Source organism: Mus pahari, chromosome 5 (assembly GCF_900095145.1).
Source record: "Mus pahari chromosome 5, PAHARI_EIJ_v1.1, whole genome shotgun sequence".
Lineage (NCBI taxonomy): Eukaryota > Metazoa > Chordata > Mammalia > Rodentia > Muridae > Mus > Mus pahari.
Genome location: NC_034594.1, coordinates 14,845,314 through 14,860,022, shown reverse-complemented (window position 1 = coordinate 14,860,022; position 14,709 = coordinate 14,845,314). Strand labels below are relative to the sequence as shown.

At 42.9% G+C, this 14,709-nt stretch overlaps 1 protein-coding gene across 11 annotated transcripts in view; it reads right to left on the bottom strand.

Moving 5' to 3' along the window:
- The window catches only part of Dst (dystonin), a 196,767-nt gene that overhangs the window by 170,173 nt on the left and 11,885 nt on the right, over positions 1 to 14,709 (bottom strand). For all 11 annotated transcript variants that reach the window (XM_029539067.1, XM_029539069.1, XM_029539066.1 and 8 more), the window contains one exon: positions 5,204 to 5,370. In XM_029539067.1, coding sequence (XP_029394927.1) covers positions 5,204 to 5,370 — 167 coding nt within the window. The remainder of the gene's footprint in view (positions 1 to 5,203; positions 5,371 to 14,709) is intronic.

The following is a 14,709-nucleotide window of genomic DNA, read 5'->3' as shown; positions in this document are numbered from 1 at the left end:
TACGGGCTTGTTTCCAGCTCACGACCACTTTTCACATCTTTGCTAACTCTCATGAATCATTAAGGATGCAGGACCACCCTATTCAGGTCAATACTTCCTTCTCTTTACAAACATCAGCATACAGAAATTATCCCAGGAATGACAATATCAGATCAGTCACATTCATTATTTCTTTTTTTTATCAATCAAATGTATAATTTATTTTTTATTAGATATTTTCTTTATTTACATTTTAAATGTTATCCCTTTCTAGTTTTCCCTCCGAAAATTCTCTATCCTCTCTCTCCTCCCCCTGCTCCCCAACCCACCCACTCCCACTTCCTGGCCCAGGCATTCCCCTATACTGGGGCATAGAACCTTCACAGGACCTAGGGCCTCTCCTCCCATTGATAACCATCTGGGCCATCCTCTGCTACATATGCAGCTAGAGCCATGAGTCCCACCATGTGTACTCTTTGGTTGGTGGTTTAGTCCCAGGGAGCTCTGGGGTTACTGGTTAGTTCATATTGTTGTTCCTCCTATGGGGCTGCAAACCCCTTCAGCTCCTTGGGTACTTTCTCTAGCTCCTTCTTTGGGGACCCTGTGCTCCATCTAATGGATGACTGTGAGCTTCCACTTCTGTATTAGTCAGGCACTGACAGAGCCTCTCAGGAGACAGCTATATCAGGGTCCTGTCAGATATGGACACAGGGGGAAAATTCCTGAACAGAACAGCAATGGCTTGTGCTGTAAGATCAAGAATCGACAAATGGAACCTCATAAAATTGCAAAGCTTCTGTAAGGCAAAAGATACTGTCAATAAGACAAAAAGGCCACCAACAGATTGGGAAAAGATCTTTACCAAACAAAAATCTGATAGGGGACTAATATCCAATATATATAAAGAACTCAAGAAGCTGGACTCCAGAAAACCAAATAACCCCATTTAAAAATGAGGTACATAGCTAAACAAAGAATTCTCAAATGAGGAATACCGAATGGCTAAGAAGCACCTAAAAAAATGTTCAACATCCTTAATCATCAAGGAAATGCAAATCAAAACAACCCTGAGATTCCATCTCACACCAGTAAGAATGGCTAAGATCAAAAACTCAGGTGACAGCAGATGCTGGCGAGGATGTGGAGAAAGAGGAACACTCCTCCATTGCTGGTGGGATTGCAAGCTGCTACAACCACTCTGGATATCAGTTTGGCAGTTCCTCAGAAAATTGGACATAGTTCTACCAGAAGATCCAGCAATACTTCTCCTAGGCATATACCCAGAAGATGCTCCAACATGTAATAAGGACACATGCTCTACTTTGTTCATAGCAGCCTTATTTATAATAGCCAGAAGTTGGAAAGAACCCAGAACTCAACAGAAGAATGGATACAGAAAATGTGATGCATTTACACAATGGAGTACTACTCAGCTATTAAAAACAATGAATTCATGAAATTCTTAGACAAATGGATGGATGTGGAGGATATCATCCTAAGTGAGGTAACCCAATCACAAAAGAACACACATGATATGCACTTACTGATAAGTGGATATTAGCCCAGGAGCTCAGAATACCCAAAATACAATTTGCAAAACACATGAAACTCAAGGAGAAGGAAGACCAAAGTGTTCACACTTTGATCCTTCTTAAAAGGGGGAACAGAATACACATGGAAAGAGTTACAGAGACAAAGTGTGGAGCAGAAACTGAAGGAAAGGCCATCCAGAGACTGCCCCACCTGGGGATCCATCCCATAAACAACCACCAAAGCCAGACACTATTGCAGATGCCAACAAGACATTCATCATTTCTTAAAAGGCGTATGATGCAAGCAGATGGATTAGCATCTGAACATTTTTCAGTATTGATAAAAATGAAGGCGTCTGTTTCATGAGGTTGGTTTGTTTTTTGAGACGGTGTTACTCTGTATAGCCTTGGCTGTCCTGTAGACCAGGCTGGCCTCGAACTCAGAGACCCACCTGCCTCTGCCTCCTGAGTACCTGGATTAAAGGCTCATACCCAGCTTGGCATACCATGGCCCAGCTTGATAATTTTTTAAAAACTAGCACATTCTACTGCAGGCCTCTGCTGGAGCCGAGACATCCATCTATGTGGTTAACATTCTATATGTCTCCATGAGTGCTAGCATTCTATATGTCCCTGTAAGTGTAAGCATTCTATATGCCTCCATGAGTGCTAGCATTCTATATGTCCCTGTAAGTGTAAGCATTCTATATGCCTCCATGAGCGCTTGTCTTCTAACACTGCATTCGTTTTACCTCTGTGCACAATTTCAAATTATAAAGTCGATGTTACCCTTAAAAATTCCTTTTCATTCAACTTTATATTAATATTTCTTTGGACATAAAAATGAGAAAACTGAGCCGGGTGTGGTGGCGCACACCTTTAATCCCAGCACTCGGGAGGCAGAGGCAGGCAGATTTCTGAGTTCGAGGCCAGCCAGGGCTATACAGAGAAACCCTGTCATGAAAAACCAAAAAAAAGAAAAAAGAAAAAAGAAAAAAAAGAAAAGAAAAAAGAAAAAAAATAGAAAAGAAAAGAAAAGAAAAGAAAAGAAAAGAAAAGAAAAGAAAAGAAAAGAAAAGAAAACTAAACTATGTGAAAATCTTAGGCTACTGACCTGTTAATTAAATACTGCTTGCTTAGGTTAGCAAGCCTGTTTCTTGCAGATATTCTAGATGACAGTACTAGCAAGCACTGCTGTAGGCTCTCTGAAGTGATTCACCCCACCAATGGCTTCTCACAATGCAGTTTGTATAAATCGAAAATTTTGAGCACGGGATGGGGGTGGGGGTGGGGAGGCTGAGGGACAACAGAACCCAAGTGTGTTTGCAAATGCAATAAGGAAACCTACTGAATCTGCAGTGACTTGACTCTGCTTTTATGTCAGACCAGGGTCCCTAACTCCTTAGGAGATCTTATATAAGAAAGCCTTAATAAGTTTCTGATGCAAAGTAATCCTTGCCTACTTTGTGATGACAGACAGTATATTTCCATTTTTCCACTGCAACCATTCACCCCTAGCTACTACAGCCTGATATCACCACTTCTAAAGGTCCTCATTTGCTTAGAAACCAGGCCCACCTACTAGCTCAGATAACATGACTGAAGCCAAATGAGATCCAATAAGAGGTACAGCTTCTTGTCTAAATGAATACAAAGGATAAAACCCCAATAAATAGAGGTTTCCACAGCAAACTTAAATACATTAAAACTGTATGGGAGTAGTTATATAAAACCATCTATAAAATGAAACACTGCTCCTAAGTTCTTATGATTGTCAATACTCCAAACCCACGTAAGGTGAAATTTTCCTTGCTTATTATTTGGTCTCTTGCACTTGGGATGAATTAAGATATTAAGTAAGACATGTGTGCAAGTCGAGCCTAGCTGTTTCATTCTTACACACACTGGAATAAAAGAACTCAACTGTTTTCTTAAGAAAGGCCCAAAGACCTTAAAAGAAGCCTTACAGAATTAAGGCTTTTTATGAAAGAAACCAACGATGGGACACGGGCTCCTACAACAAAACTTGAACACAGAGACCTTGCATGCATTTAGAGCTGGTATTTTCAATTCTACCAGGAATTCTAGTGAAGAAAAAAAAACCTACCATTCCAATTCCTGGGCTGCAGAGAGATGGCTCAATGGCTATGAGCAGGCTGATATCTTCCAGAGAAACGATTACTCACACAGCGATTTACAACCCCGCTCTTTTCACCACCACCCTAGCCCTCACCCCTGAGAACACTGGGTATGCTAGTGCTACATAAACAAACACTCATGTACATAAGATAAATTAAAACACAGATACCATTCCTCACCAAAAGCAATGACAGTGAGTTTAATCTACCTACCTACCTACCTACCCACCCACCCACTCACCCATCCTCCCTCCCACCTACTTATTTAAAGACAAGGTTTTGCTCTGGAACACAGAGTGGTTTCAAATGTATGAGCCTCCTGCCTCAGCTTCCTGAGTGCTGCCATTCCAAGTATGTGCCACCAGGGGCCAATACAGGTATTTCTTAAGCTAGCCTCTAGAAACTTTTCTATGCTACCTAACAAGATTCAGAGAAAGAGCTCCACAGTGCCCCAGTCTCAACTCCCTGGGACAGGAGGATGACGGTGGACACGCCCTCAGCACCATGATACTCAGTGTCTGAACTCTGAGCAAGGCAGGTGAGCGGACCCAGGCTTTCTTCTTAATTCAGAACGTGAGTGCACTCACCTCTGCTTAAAGAGTGTTCCGTAACGGAAGGACATAATATCAGACGGCTTAAACATAGGGGCTGTTGAGCGTGGATACCTGAAGAGTTCACTACTCATTTTGTATGATTTTTTATTATACTCAATACCTTTTTTAAGTTTCATAAGTTTATAGCTTGGACCTAATCTATTTGTAAACATATGTGGTTCTTCAATATGATACAATCTTTGGACAATCAAAGAAAATAACCAAGGATAAACCCAGAGTTGTCAATGAACATTTTATGTGGGTTTAACTTCCAGTTCAACAGTAAAAGCACACACTCGAGAGCCAGCTTTCCACGTCTGAATGCCAAGGGTGCCACTCACTAGTCTTGTGGTTAGACAAATATTACCCAGTGTCTCGGCTTCATACATAACCAGGGATGACAAAGATGTCATGAGAACTAAATTAACCAGTGTTTATAACAATGCTTGTTATAAACTCACTCTCATTTCACTGTCAACAGCAAGACTTCATAATTTTCACAGGAAAACTGTTCACCAACCCCAAGTCTGCTACCCAGTCACCCCTCAGAATGACAAAGTGGTACGACCTGGAGTTTCACGCCTTGTTAAGCTTGTGAACTATGAACCTTTGCCTGTCTACTCATGAGTAACCTGTAGATAAACTAGATCGTTGACCTGCAGATTATAGGCATCTGAGTTTACTTTCTGCTAAGGTATATATATATATATATATATATATATATATATATATATATATTCCAGATATAACACAACTCTGTTGCTGTGTGTGTGTGTGTGTGTGTGTATTACAGTTTAGAGTACTAATTCAGTCGTGTGCCAGTGCTGTCTTTCATTTTTTCTGGACCTTTCCTCTCTTACGCACATGCATTGCCCCTTCAACAGGAGCATGCGATTTAAAATGCCAGAAATGAGAGAATGACTTGTATTTGCATGTGACAAAGGTTGAACACATTCTGTACCTGTATTTATGAATGATGGCATTGAATAGTTTCCCATCTCTCCAGCAGGTAGTGAAGTTTTCACACCGCACCCCGGCATAGCCTTCTGTCGCCTGCTGTGTCCACAGGAGCAGCCTTTCTTTCGCAGACATGTCCTCTGATTCTCCAGTTACATGGATGTCAGAGATCTAAATATAACCGAAGCATCAGACCATTAGGAAGGAAGGAAGGGAGCTCGGAGGGTAAAAGGCTACTATGTGCTAAGTCCTTACATCCCATTTTCCTTGATACTGTAATTCTTCTTGTTGTGCTAAATATAATACTAAATATGCTTCCCCCTTTAAAAGAGAAAAAACTGAATTCCAAGCATATTTGACTTATCTGTGTCCAAGTTAAAAGCTTCCAATGAAATTTTAAATATAGAACACACTAAATGTATAGTCTTTAAAAGATAAACAAACAACTACAACAAAAATCCCTAAAGGCAAAGAATCCAGACTACCCCAGACTGAGGTGGCACAATGACGTCATGCTGGTACCGTTAGAGAAACAAGAGGAACTGGATTTACAGACAGACATCTTCATGGGCAGAGCAGCATGCTAAGCCACAAAATGTAGAAGATACAGTTTGGGCTTTCATCCTTGGATTTGTAATGGACTATTCAACTTCTGTTTGACGCAGTTACTTTGATAAGCCTTTCTCTGTTTTGTAGCGGATGCTAGACTACTACATCCGTGCTGCTTTCTTACATGAGCAGCCGTGGCGACCCTCACGCCAACCCATTGGAAGCTGCCCTGCAAGGGGGGGGGGTGTCTGCATGCTAGACCTGCAAAGCTCACCTGCTTTTGTATTATACCAAAACTTAACGGCATGAAAAACTCACATTCTTTGCTAATGACAACTTATGTGGTCCCCTCCCCCACCCCCATGCAAACAAAGCAGAAATAAAAGTCGCAAATGACTCTTATGCAGAATCTGATCCAACAAGTATTTCATGTGAAGACTAAGGAAATGGTGCCCTTCATGTTTATTAAGTATATTCTGTAATGCTTTACCTAATCACCTATAAACATTTTGTGACTCTTTGCTCCGTTTTAGTAAAGTTGTCCTGTGCACTTTACTTGTTTGTACAGTTCTGAGAACCCCTTCCCCTGAGCAACAAAGAGGACGTGGGTGTGCACTGTTCTCTCAGAGCCCCTTCCATTGAGGGGTGGGAAAGAACATGGATCTCCAGGGGTGCATTCTCCCAACTCTTTGATCTGGGTTGTCCTTGACCTGCTGTCAACTAGACAGGGCACAAAGCGTCTTCACCAGGGGCTGCCTAGTAGATCCACAGCTGGGATTAACATTGATAGATAATTGTTTGCCAGCAGAGCAATGTGTGGAACTAAGAGAACAAGAACAGGAAGCAAGTCAGAAGCTGGGAAAGGTGTGTGTGTGTGTGTGTGTGCGTGCGAAGTCACAAACTCCTCTGCAACAGAAACAGAGTCCCAGAGCAGAGCAATGACATCTGCTTCTGGTCTGTGGGCCAGCTTCTTATCTATCAAATGAGAGGTAGGCGGCTGCTGACGAGGTTTAAGGCCCCTCTCCAGATAAACTCTTAAAAGACTATAAACACAACAGAGAAAACAGAGAACTAAGAGGTCAAATGCAGAGGCAAACAGCTCAAAGTGGATACTGGGGCAATGCCAAGCTTGAACAGGAAGTTCTTCATTTTTCCCAGTTACCACAGAGGCAGGGGCATGGCCAATCTGAGGGTCCGAGGTAGAAACACTGCTCAAGAAGAGCTCTTCCTAGGCTGGCATGGCAGACACTACCATGTCTGCTGTTGTAGATGAAGGTAGGGCCTCCCTCCCTCCTCTCCCTGGCCCTACAGAGGCGGTCGGCATGGGGGCAGCCCCCTGCACTGGGCAAAGGTGGAGACACTGGCCTTAAAATGGCTGGGATTTGAACCTGAAGCCCTTTCTCCATTTGATTCATCTTCCCTAAGAATCTGTGCTAATCTCCACAGCATGGGAAAGAACCGAGTGCACGGACAGACCACTTAGCACACAGAATTTTGTTTTCATTTTTCCATAAGGAAAACAACTATCACTGCTTTCTCCTTAATCACGTCCAAGGATGTTGAGATGTAATGATCTGAGATGACTTTGGTGGCACGGCCCAGGACGATTTGCTTCTCTGTGACTGCACACTCATGTCAGGAAGCCACATAGGAATGTTCCCTCCCTTGTAACCTAATGGGAGTTATTACATCATGTAGGAGAATTCTGAACTAGCATGGTGATATCATCACCTTGCACAGAGGAAGTCCATGTTCAGTGTAGACTGAATGTTTTACTCAGCATTAGCATGACTTGCTGACACATGGCACACGGGAAATACATGTTCAACGTATTTTATGTTGTGTTCTTGTTCCTTTTTACAAAGGGAGACACAAAACCTGCACTTTATGTTCTTCCCAATTCTCAATGTATAGAGGACTGTTTCTGCTGTTTCTAGCTTATTCAAGAACATTCTGGGCCAATCCAGTTACAAAAGTCATAATCCATAAATGAGCAAAGTTAGTAAATTTCAACAATAAGGTGCCAGTGTTTTATGAGCATGAATGCTATGCTACCTGAGAGACAGCAAAGATGAGTTTACAGGTCTGCAATAGTGACCAAAAAAAGTCGATCTTATATTTAAATAATTTTCAACAGGAGAATTCTAGACTGCCAGTCACACACGTACTAGTTTGGACTATTACACATATACACACTACTTTTAAAACTCTAATTAAAAAATACACATTCAATTATGTCACAAAGCATGACTCGCATCGACAGCTAACACAACGGCTCATTTTCTGCTTCTTGGGCTATTCTCAATGAGGTGATCATCCAGTTGCTGAGCCTTTCCATCTGTGGTGTGTGTTTGGTTCACTGCTTCCGATCCGATCTGCCTCCCACAACTCCAGACTTGCCAGACGTCGCATCCCATGACAACTAGCGCCTCCTGAGTGCCTGACGTGGATCCTCGCTTTTGACTGAGTTTCCAGTCTCCTCCTCAATCCTAACTCAACCTTCAGCCAAGTCCTCTGGACCTGTGGGGATGCTTTCAAACCAATGTGCCTAGGATTACAAAGATCTCACTTTTCCCATTAAAGGACGCTGCCATTCTACTCCAAAATCATGGATCCATGCCTGCTAGGCACCTGAGTGCATCTTACAAGCCTCATCTCCACTTAACGTGGAAAACTTTTCCACGTTCTTCACTCACATTCAGCATCCTTGGTATGAGCCTCAAACAAGCCAATCCTATCAATCTCAAAGACTAACTCCCAGCACACTCTCTCCCACTGGCCATATTCTCATTCTCAATCTCTCTCTCTCTCTCTCTCTCTCTCTCTCTCTCTCTCTCTCTCTCTCTCTCTCCCTCCTACACCCTCACCCTTAAGAGATGTTACCCTTACCTACAGAGATGCACACCATGACCTTCAAAATTCAACGTGCCTGACACCAGACTTCTCATTCTGAGTCATGCAGTCCCAACGACGTTCCTCGCTCAGGGAACGGCCCGCCATTTGCCCAGTCCCCACACATCGAAAGCTCTGTCACCCATGATGCATCTTGAACCTCTACACTCATTTTCCCTGGCTCTCCCTCGACCCTAAGCAACTCTCATACAATGAACAACAAGTACTCCAGTGTCTCTTCAACTTAGCATCCCAGCGCCTTGCTCAGGTACCCCCGATCACCTCAACCATAGCATGCGCTCAAATACTCACCCCAGGAAATGCAGGGGCTGGGTAAGGAGGTCCTTGTGCTCACAGATAAGCATAAGGGGAACCAGTCATGTTAAATACACAGGCTGTTCCTTCAGAGGGAGAGGGTTTGTAACAGTTTTCCACCCAGGGTTAGAGGGCTGGCTCTTTAACTACCAAAGCCCAAGTTAGCTTCAAAGTCGCTTTCAATATAAAATGATGTTCTGGTGAGCTCCCAGTAATTTTAGCCTTAGCAAAACCTCCGCCATCTTCCAGAATGGACTTTCCCTACAGAAATCTGAGGGTATGGACTGTCATGTCTTTGGTATGCTTTTAAGACGTTTTATTCACTAGTGACACCAGCCTTTAACACAAGGAAATGTTATTTAACTTTTCAACTAGGCAAATTCTGTGAGCTTTGGTCCCTCTTCTGTTTCAACTGTTAAAATTGAGAAGCTAATCACAGGCTCTACCTTAAGTCCACACGATATAACTAGTTCCACTCACACATGAGAGCTCTGACCCACTGAGCGTGCCAACATAGAAACACGCCAACCACTGTGTGCTTTCTGCCGTTCACACGTGGATGAACAGGATGATCAAAATTTCACAGAATGAATGAGGAAGTGCTATTTGTTCCTCACGGAGTAAACCCATCCAGGGCACAGCAGAGTGGGCAGTGGCAGCTGCCGTCTACCTCTCTACACGTATCCCTTCTGATTTATGATTCTAAGAAAGAACGGTCTTCAGGATTTCCACACCAAATGCGAACACTTCCCAGAGTCCCATCAGGAGCTGGTTCAGAGTGTTACCCAGTTACTGACCTGCCTCCAGATTAGCCAACAACCATCTACGCTGAGGTCCGCCCTATTTGCATGAGCAGTGCAGTTTATTCTCTTTCCTTCTAGTTTCTTTCTGTTTGTTTTCTGTAGCAGTGGCTGCAGAATGAAGACTACACTAAGCCAGACTGGTCCCCAACTTGCAGAGGTCTTCCTGTCTCTGCCTCCAAAATGCTGGGATTAAAGGTGTGCACCCCTATGCCTGGCTTGTTCTTTATTCTGCAACCACCGCTGGCCTCTGCTGCTATTTCCAGAACCAAGGAACCACCACCACCCCCACCCCTGATTCTTTGCTGATGAAATCACATTGAACACATCTGGCTGTATGTATCATATGCTCTCTCGATATATAGGTTTATAAGTAACTTCTACCCTTAGAATGTTCTCTTCATATTCTGCCTAATACAGACACATCAGGCAGATGTTAGATGTCTACTTAATAAGGAGGTGTGGGGATGGGGAGAAAGGAAGAACCAGGCATAAGTCAGAATGACTGCATACTGTCACGTAAATCTCTGCAAACCCTGCCACTGCAGGAATGAACGATGATCAACGTCGCTTTGCAGTAAAAGCAGATAATCTGACCACCACATGTAAGTGCCTCAAAGGGAGCAGAAGCGGAGGCTATTCGAGAATGACCAGTATCAAGGAGAGAAGCTGATTATTTTTCTAAACGAACAAAAAGCAAGAAAGCCCTCCCAAGCTTGATAGGACATGATCTGGAGGTGAAAGAAAACCCACTACCGTATCCCAGCTAGCTCCCTGATTGGATTCTCAGTTGATTGCTTAATGGCCCATTTACTGGGAAGTGAGGAACGTTATCAGTGTAGAGTCAGCAGGGAACAGGAATGGCCTCTGAGCAAAGTCAACTGGACCAGACGACTGGGAAGCAGGGACGTCCTATTTTTACAGATATCGTCATCATGATGGCATGCACAGAGCCCATTCCAAGGTTGGCGCCAATACTCCCTGAAAATGTATCCACATTTTATTCACTTGTTTTCAGTATGGGAGGCTGAGCTCAGGCCATGCTCACGTTAGGCAAGCATTTTGATGAGGACTTATATATCCTACCTTGTGTGTACATTTTCAGTATTTAAAAATAATTATGTGTTCTTTTAAACTTTCATCGAATTGATTATTAGTTAATGTGCACAAAAACTAGAAATGCCAATATAAGCTGTTTCTTGTAGGTAAGGCTATAGATCAGAAGATTAAGAAATCAGAGAATTCAGACTGACAAACAGCAAAGCCACTTGGGGAAATCCTGTCACTTTAATAGCCAACAAGCTGAAAGAAAGACATGGTGCCCAGGGTCTAACCTCTTGCTTGGATCCAGGTTCCCTAGATTCCAGCTCAGGGTTTGTAGGAGTGAAATTTCTCTTCCAAATTAAGAAAACTGTATTAACAGATATATTTTCAGCAGCCACTGCTCAACTGCTTAAATTAACATCACTTTCCTGGATTAACAGAGACAGTAGCCACTGCTATGGGCATCATCCTGTAAGGTCATCCCCTTGTTCTGCCTCCACGACTGTAGTCTCAAGTTGGAGGAGTGTCAGTTTCAACGGGGACAGGGTGGCTAGTACCCAGAACGTCACATGGTTCCCGAGGCATTGTCATGCCTGGCTCTCTCACATAAACAGGAGACAACAGGGCTCATAAAAAGACAAAAAGAAACAGAGCTCTCAGTAAACTGCACATGGTAATATGTGATCACTCGGGAGGCTGAGGCAGGAGGATTACTTGAGTATCCAGAAAGTCAAGCCCAACATGGACAACACAGTAAAAGATTCCATCTCAAATGCACTGATATTTTTCCTTCGCTGGCAGCCCTCCTCCCTGCAGACCTGCAGATCTATCTGCCTCTGGTATTCTCTCACCTCCTAGCGACTCAATGCCTTAAGTGCATCCTACGAAGGGGTAAACAACCAAAGGTGACTCCAAGAACTGGCTTCCCCCAGGAGAATGCCTGTCTGGATAGATGAAGCTTGAAGCTAGCTCTGGCATCTGTAGAGCAGCACACTTATCTGGGATGGCTGAAGAGAGGGGCAAGGAGCACAGGCTGCAGCAGCCTCGCTGTGCTGTGTGGGATGCTCTGGGATGGCGGGACAGAAGGGAAGGTCTTGGTAGAACTTTTAAGAACCTTGTGCCTCAGAGGATGGTTAAAGGCTTTCCCCGAATCCACAGGAAATGATGATGAAAGGATCACGATGCACACAGCATGCGCTCTATTTCTATGTCACCTCATTTAATGGGACAGAGAGTCACACCCACTTTAGGGATGAGGATGGTAAGAACTAACTTTAAGTTTTCTGATTGAAGATCTCCAATGTGTTCTGTATTCTACCACACACAAGAGGTGTTGCCACCGATGAACCACTTTGTTCTAGTAATATGGGACACGACATCTGAGACAGATGGTGGGCGTGGTAATGACACCTGGTCAAAGGGTCACCTACACAGACATAAAGTCCTTAACCCTTTACACAGTTTGCTGGCTAGTCTTCTGTCACCTTGATACAGGCTCAAGCAATCTGGGAAAGGAGAGTTGGGATGCTTCCTACTGGCCTGTGGGTACAGCTGTGGGGGTACGTTCTTGACTGAGGACTGATATGGGAGGGACCATCTCACTGGAATGTACAACCCTTGGGCTGGAGGCCCTGGGTCCTATTGGACCCAGCAGAAGTAAGCCAGTAAGCAGAGTCCCCCCCCCCCCCCCAGGCTGTGGCTTCAGCCCCTGCTTCCAGGACCCTGCTCTGACTTCCCTAACTGATGAACTGTGCTGTAGAAGTGTGAGCCAAATGAGCCCTTTCTTCTCCAAGTTGTTCAGCGTCATCATGTTTCATGACAGTAACAGAAACCTTCAGACCCGGTTAGATGGAAAAATACTGTCAAGCAGAAACTGGATTTCTTAGCATATTTTATTAGAATAAAACATTCTTTGTGAGAATTTAAACTGCATTAAGAATGAATGAAAGCCATAGCTAGGGAAGAAGAATGAGCACAGGGTGTCCTTCTAAACCAAGAAGTTTTTCACTCAGATATGTATGTCCACAGAGGACTCTGGGCCACGGTGTGGCAGCTACTACCCAGTCCCACCCTCCCTCCTCCGTGACATTGCTGGGCATCAGTTTCCTTTCATACAAAATGCGGAGACAATAGTGTCCTGTAGACATCTCAGGGTAAACTGAGGTCATTGTATCCGGAGGAACACTGCTTAAACTCTGATTCACACCATTTGCGACTGCAGTCAGGCAAAGTCTAATTCCACACTGAATTGCGGTCAACACAGCACGTATTTTCAAGTTAAGATGTTGCTTCTAAAGACAATTCTTTCAAAAGCAATCTAATTATTTTGGCAGAAAGAAGTATAATCAACACATTTTTAGTGGCTGCTTCCAAGCTGCTTTAAAAAAAAAAATGTGATAGCATGTTCCACAAAATATTTTAAGTGAAAATGTTGCTCAAACATTTTACAACTGTAAAGATTACAAACCTACAAACTACCGACATAAAAGAAATGGCTAAAAGAAAGACAGAAGTGATCTAAACATTGGCAAAAATCAGGCTGAACTTGTAGATTAAAAAAAAAAAAAAAAAAAACTTACTAAAAATAAAATACCAACGCTAAATTGAAGACTCCAGGAAATTCCCTCATTTTTATTCAAACACAAAAATCGCCCGTTTCTTTGGTAGAAAGAGAGAATCTCAGGCTTTTATAGCTCCTCCATAGACTTTAAAATATAGGACATTGTAAAGCTGACTGGTATCCAACTTCTAAGTAATTACATTTTCATTAATTAAATAACTACAAACAGTCAAAAATCAACACACACATACTAAAAAGAGATAAAATGGTTCAGAAAGGAACAAATTACTCTACTAATCCATGATCTTTAGCTTCAGGATGTACAGAGTTCAAGCTATCATAGGACAGAAAAAAACACATTCTGAGTTTCTAACAGTCCTTAAATCTCAGTATGAACTCTGTTAGCTGAAACAGAGAAAAAATAATGAATAAATATATTTCAGTATATTGGGTTCCTTTTACATTTTAAGATGACTCCAAATTTTTTTAAGCTTCAAATATAAAAGTTGATGTAATAAAACAACTCCTCTCTTCATTTACTGGCAGAGACCGCCAATTTCTCTACAAGAGCCACACTGATCATTTTCAGTCCTTGACTCAAAGAAGACTGGAGGTTCAGCACACAGAAGTACTATTTTCATTAGTTGGTACATCTGGTTTTGGGGAAGAAAATTCAACCCCACCACTGTCCAGAAACCTGAGTTTTAAGGGACTTAGGTTTACAGCCTGGTCCCCGCCATCTGCTGTAAACAATGGGCTGTAAGATAAGAAAAGGGTACCCTACTTTACTTAATTTCTTGTCTTAATCCAACATTCAATACACAGTAAATGCCAGACTAAGGAAGAAGGGGAAAGAAATCACTGAAAATTGCGAAGTGTATATTTACATACAAGAAGTTACAGGAATGTAAAACTGGGAAAGGTGTGCAGGAAAAGGAAGCGTGTATCAGGTCAACAGCTCAGCTCAGACAGCTTTAAGTCAACGTGAAGTGAGTTGAGCAGTCTGTTTAAACCTCCTGAGCCTCACCTAGAGCCACTTCACAGGCATCTTCTAAAAATGATCTTGTGGGGAAGTGCCTAGCATATAGTAGGACCCAAAGAAGAACATGCTTAACAGAAGACCATGGTCTGTTCCAATGGAGTCTGAAAGACCAGGAAATCACACAAGTGATGATGGCTAAGTTATACTGCTTTCTTTCTGACGACTGTAAGAACTCAGACCTGATACACACAGAGGCGTGCGCTGACATGCACACACCTGTACACTCTGTCGCAACCACGCTCATCTCCTGTTGAGCTCTATCTTCGTTTACTACATTGGAACCACTGTGAATGACACACAGGGATCTG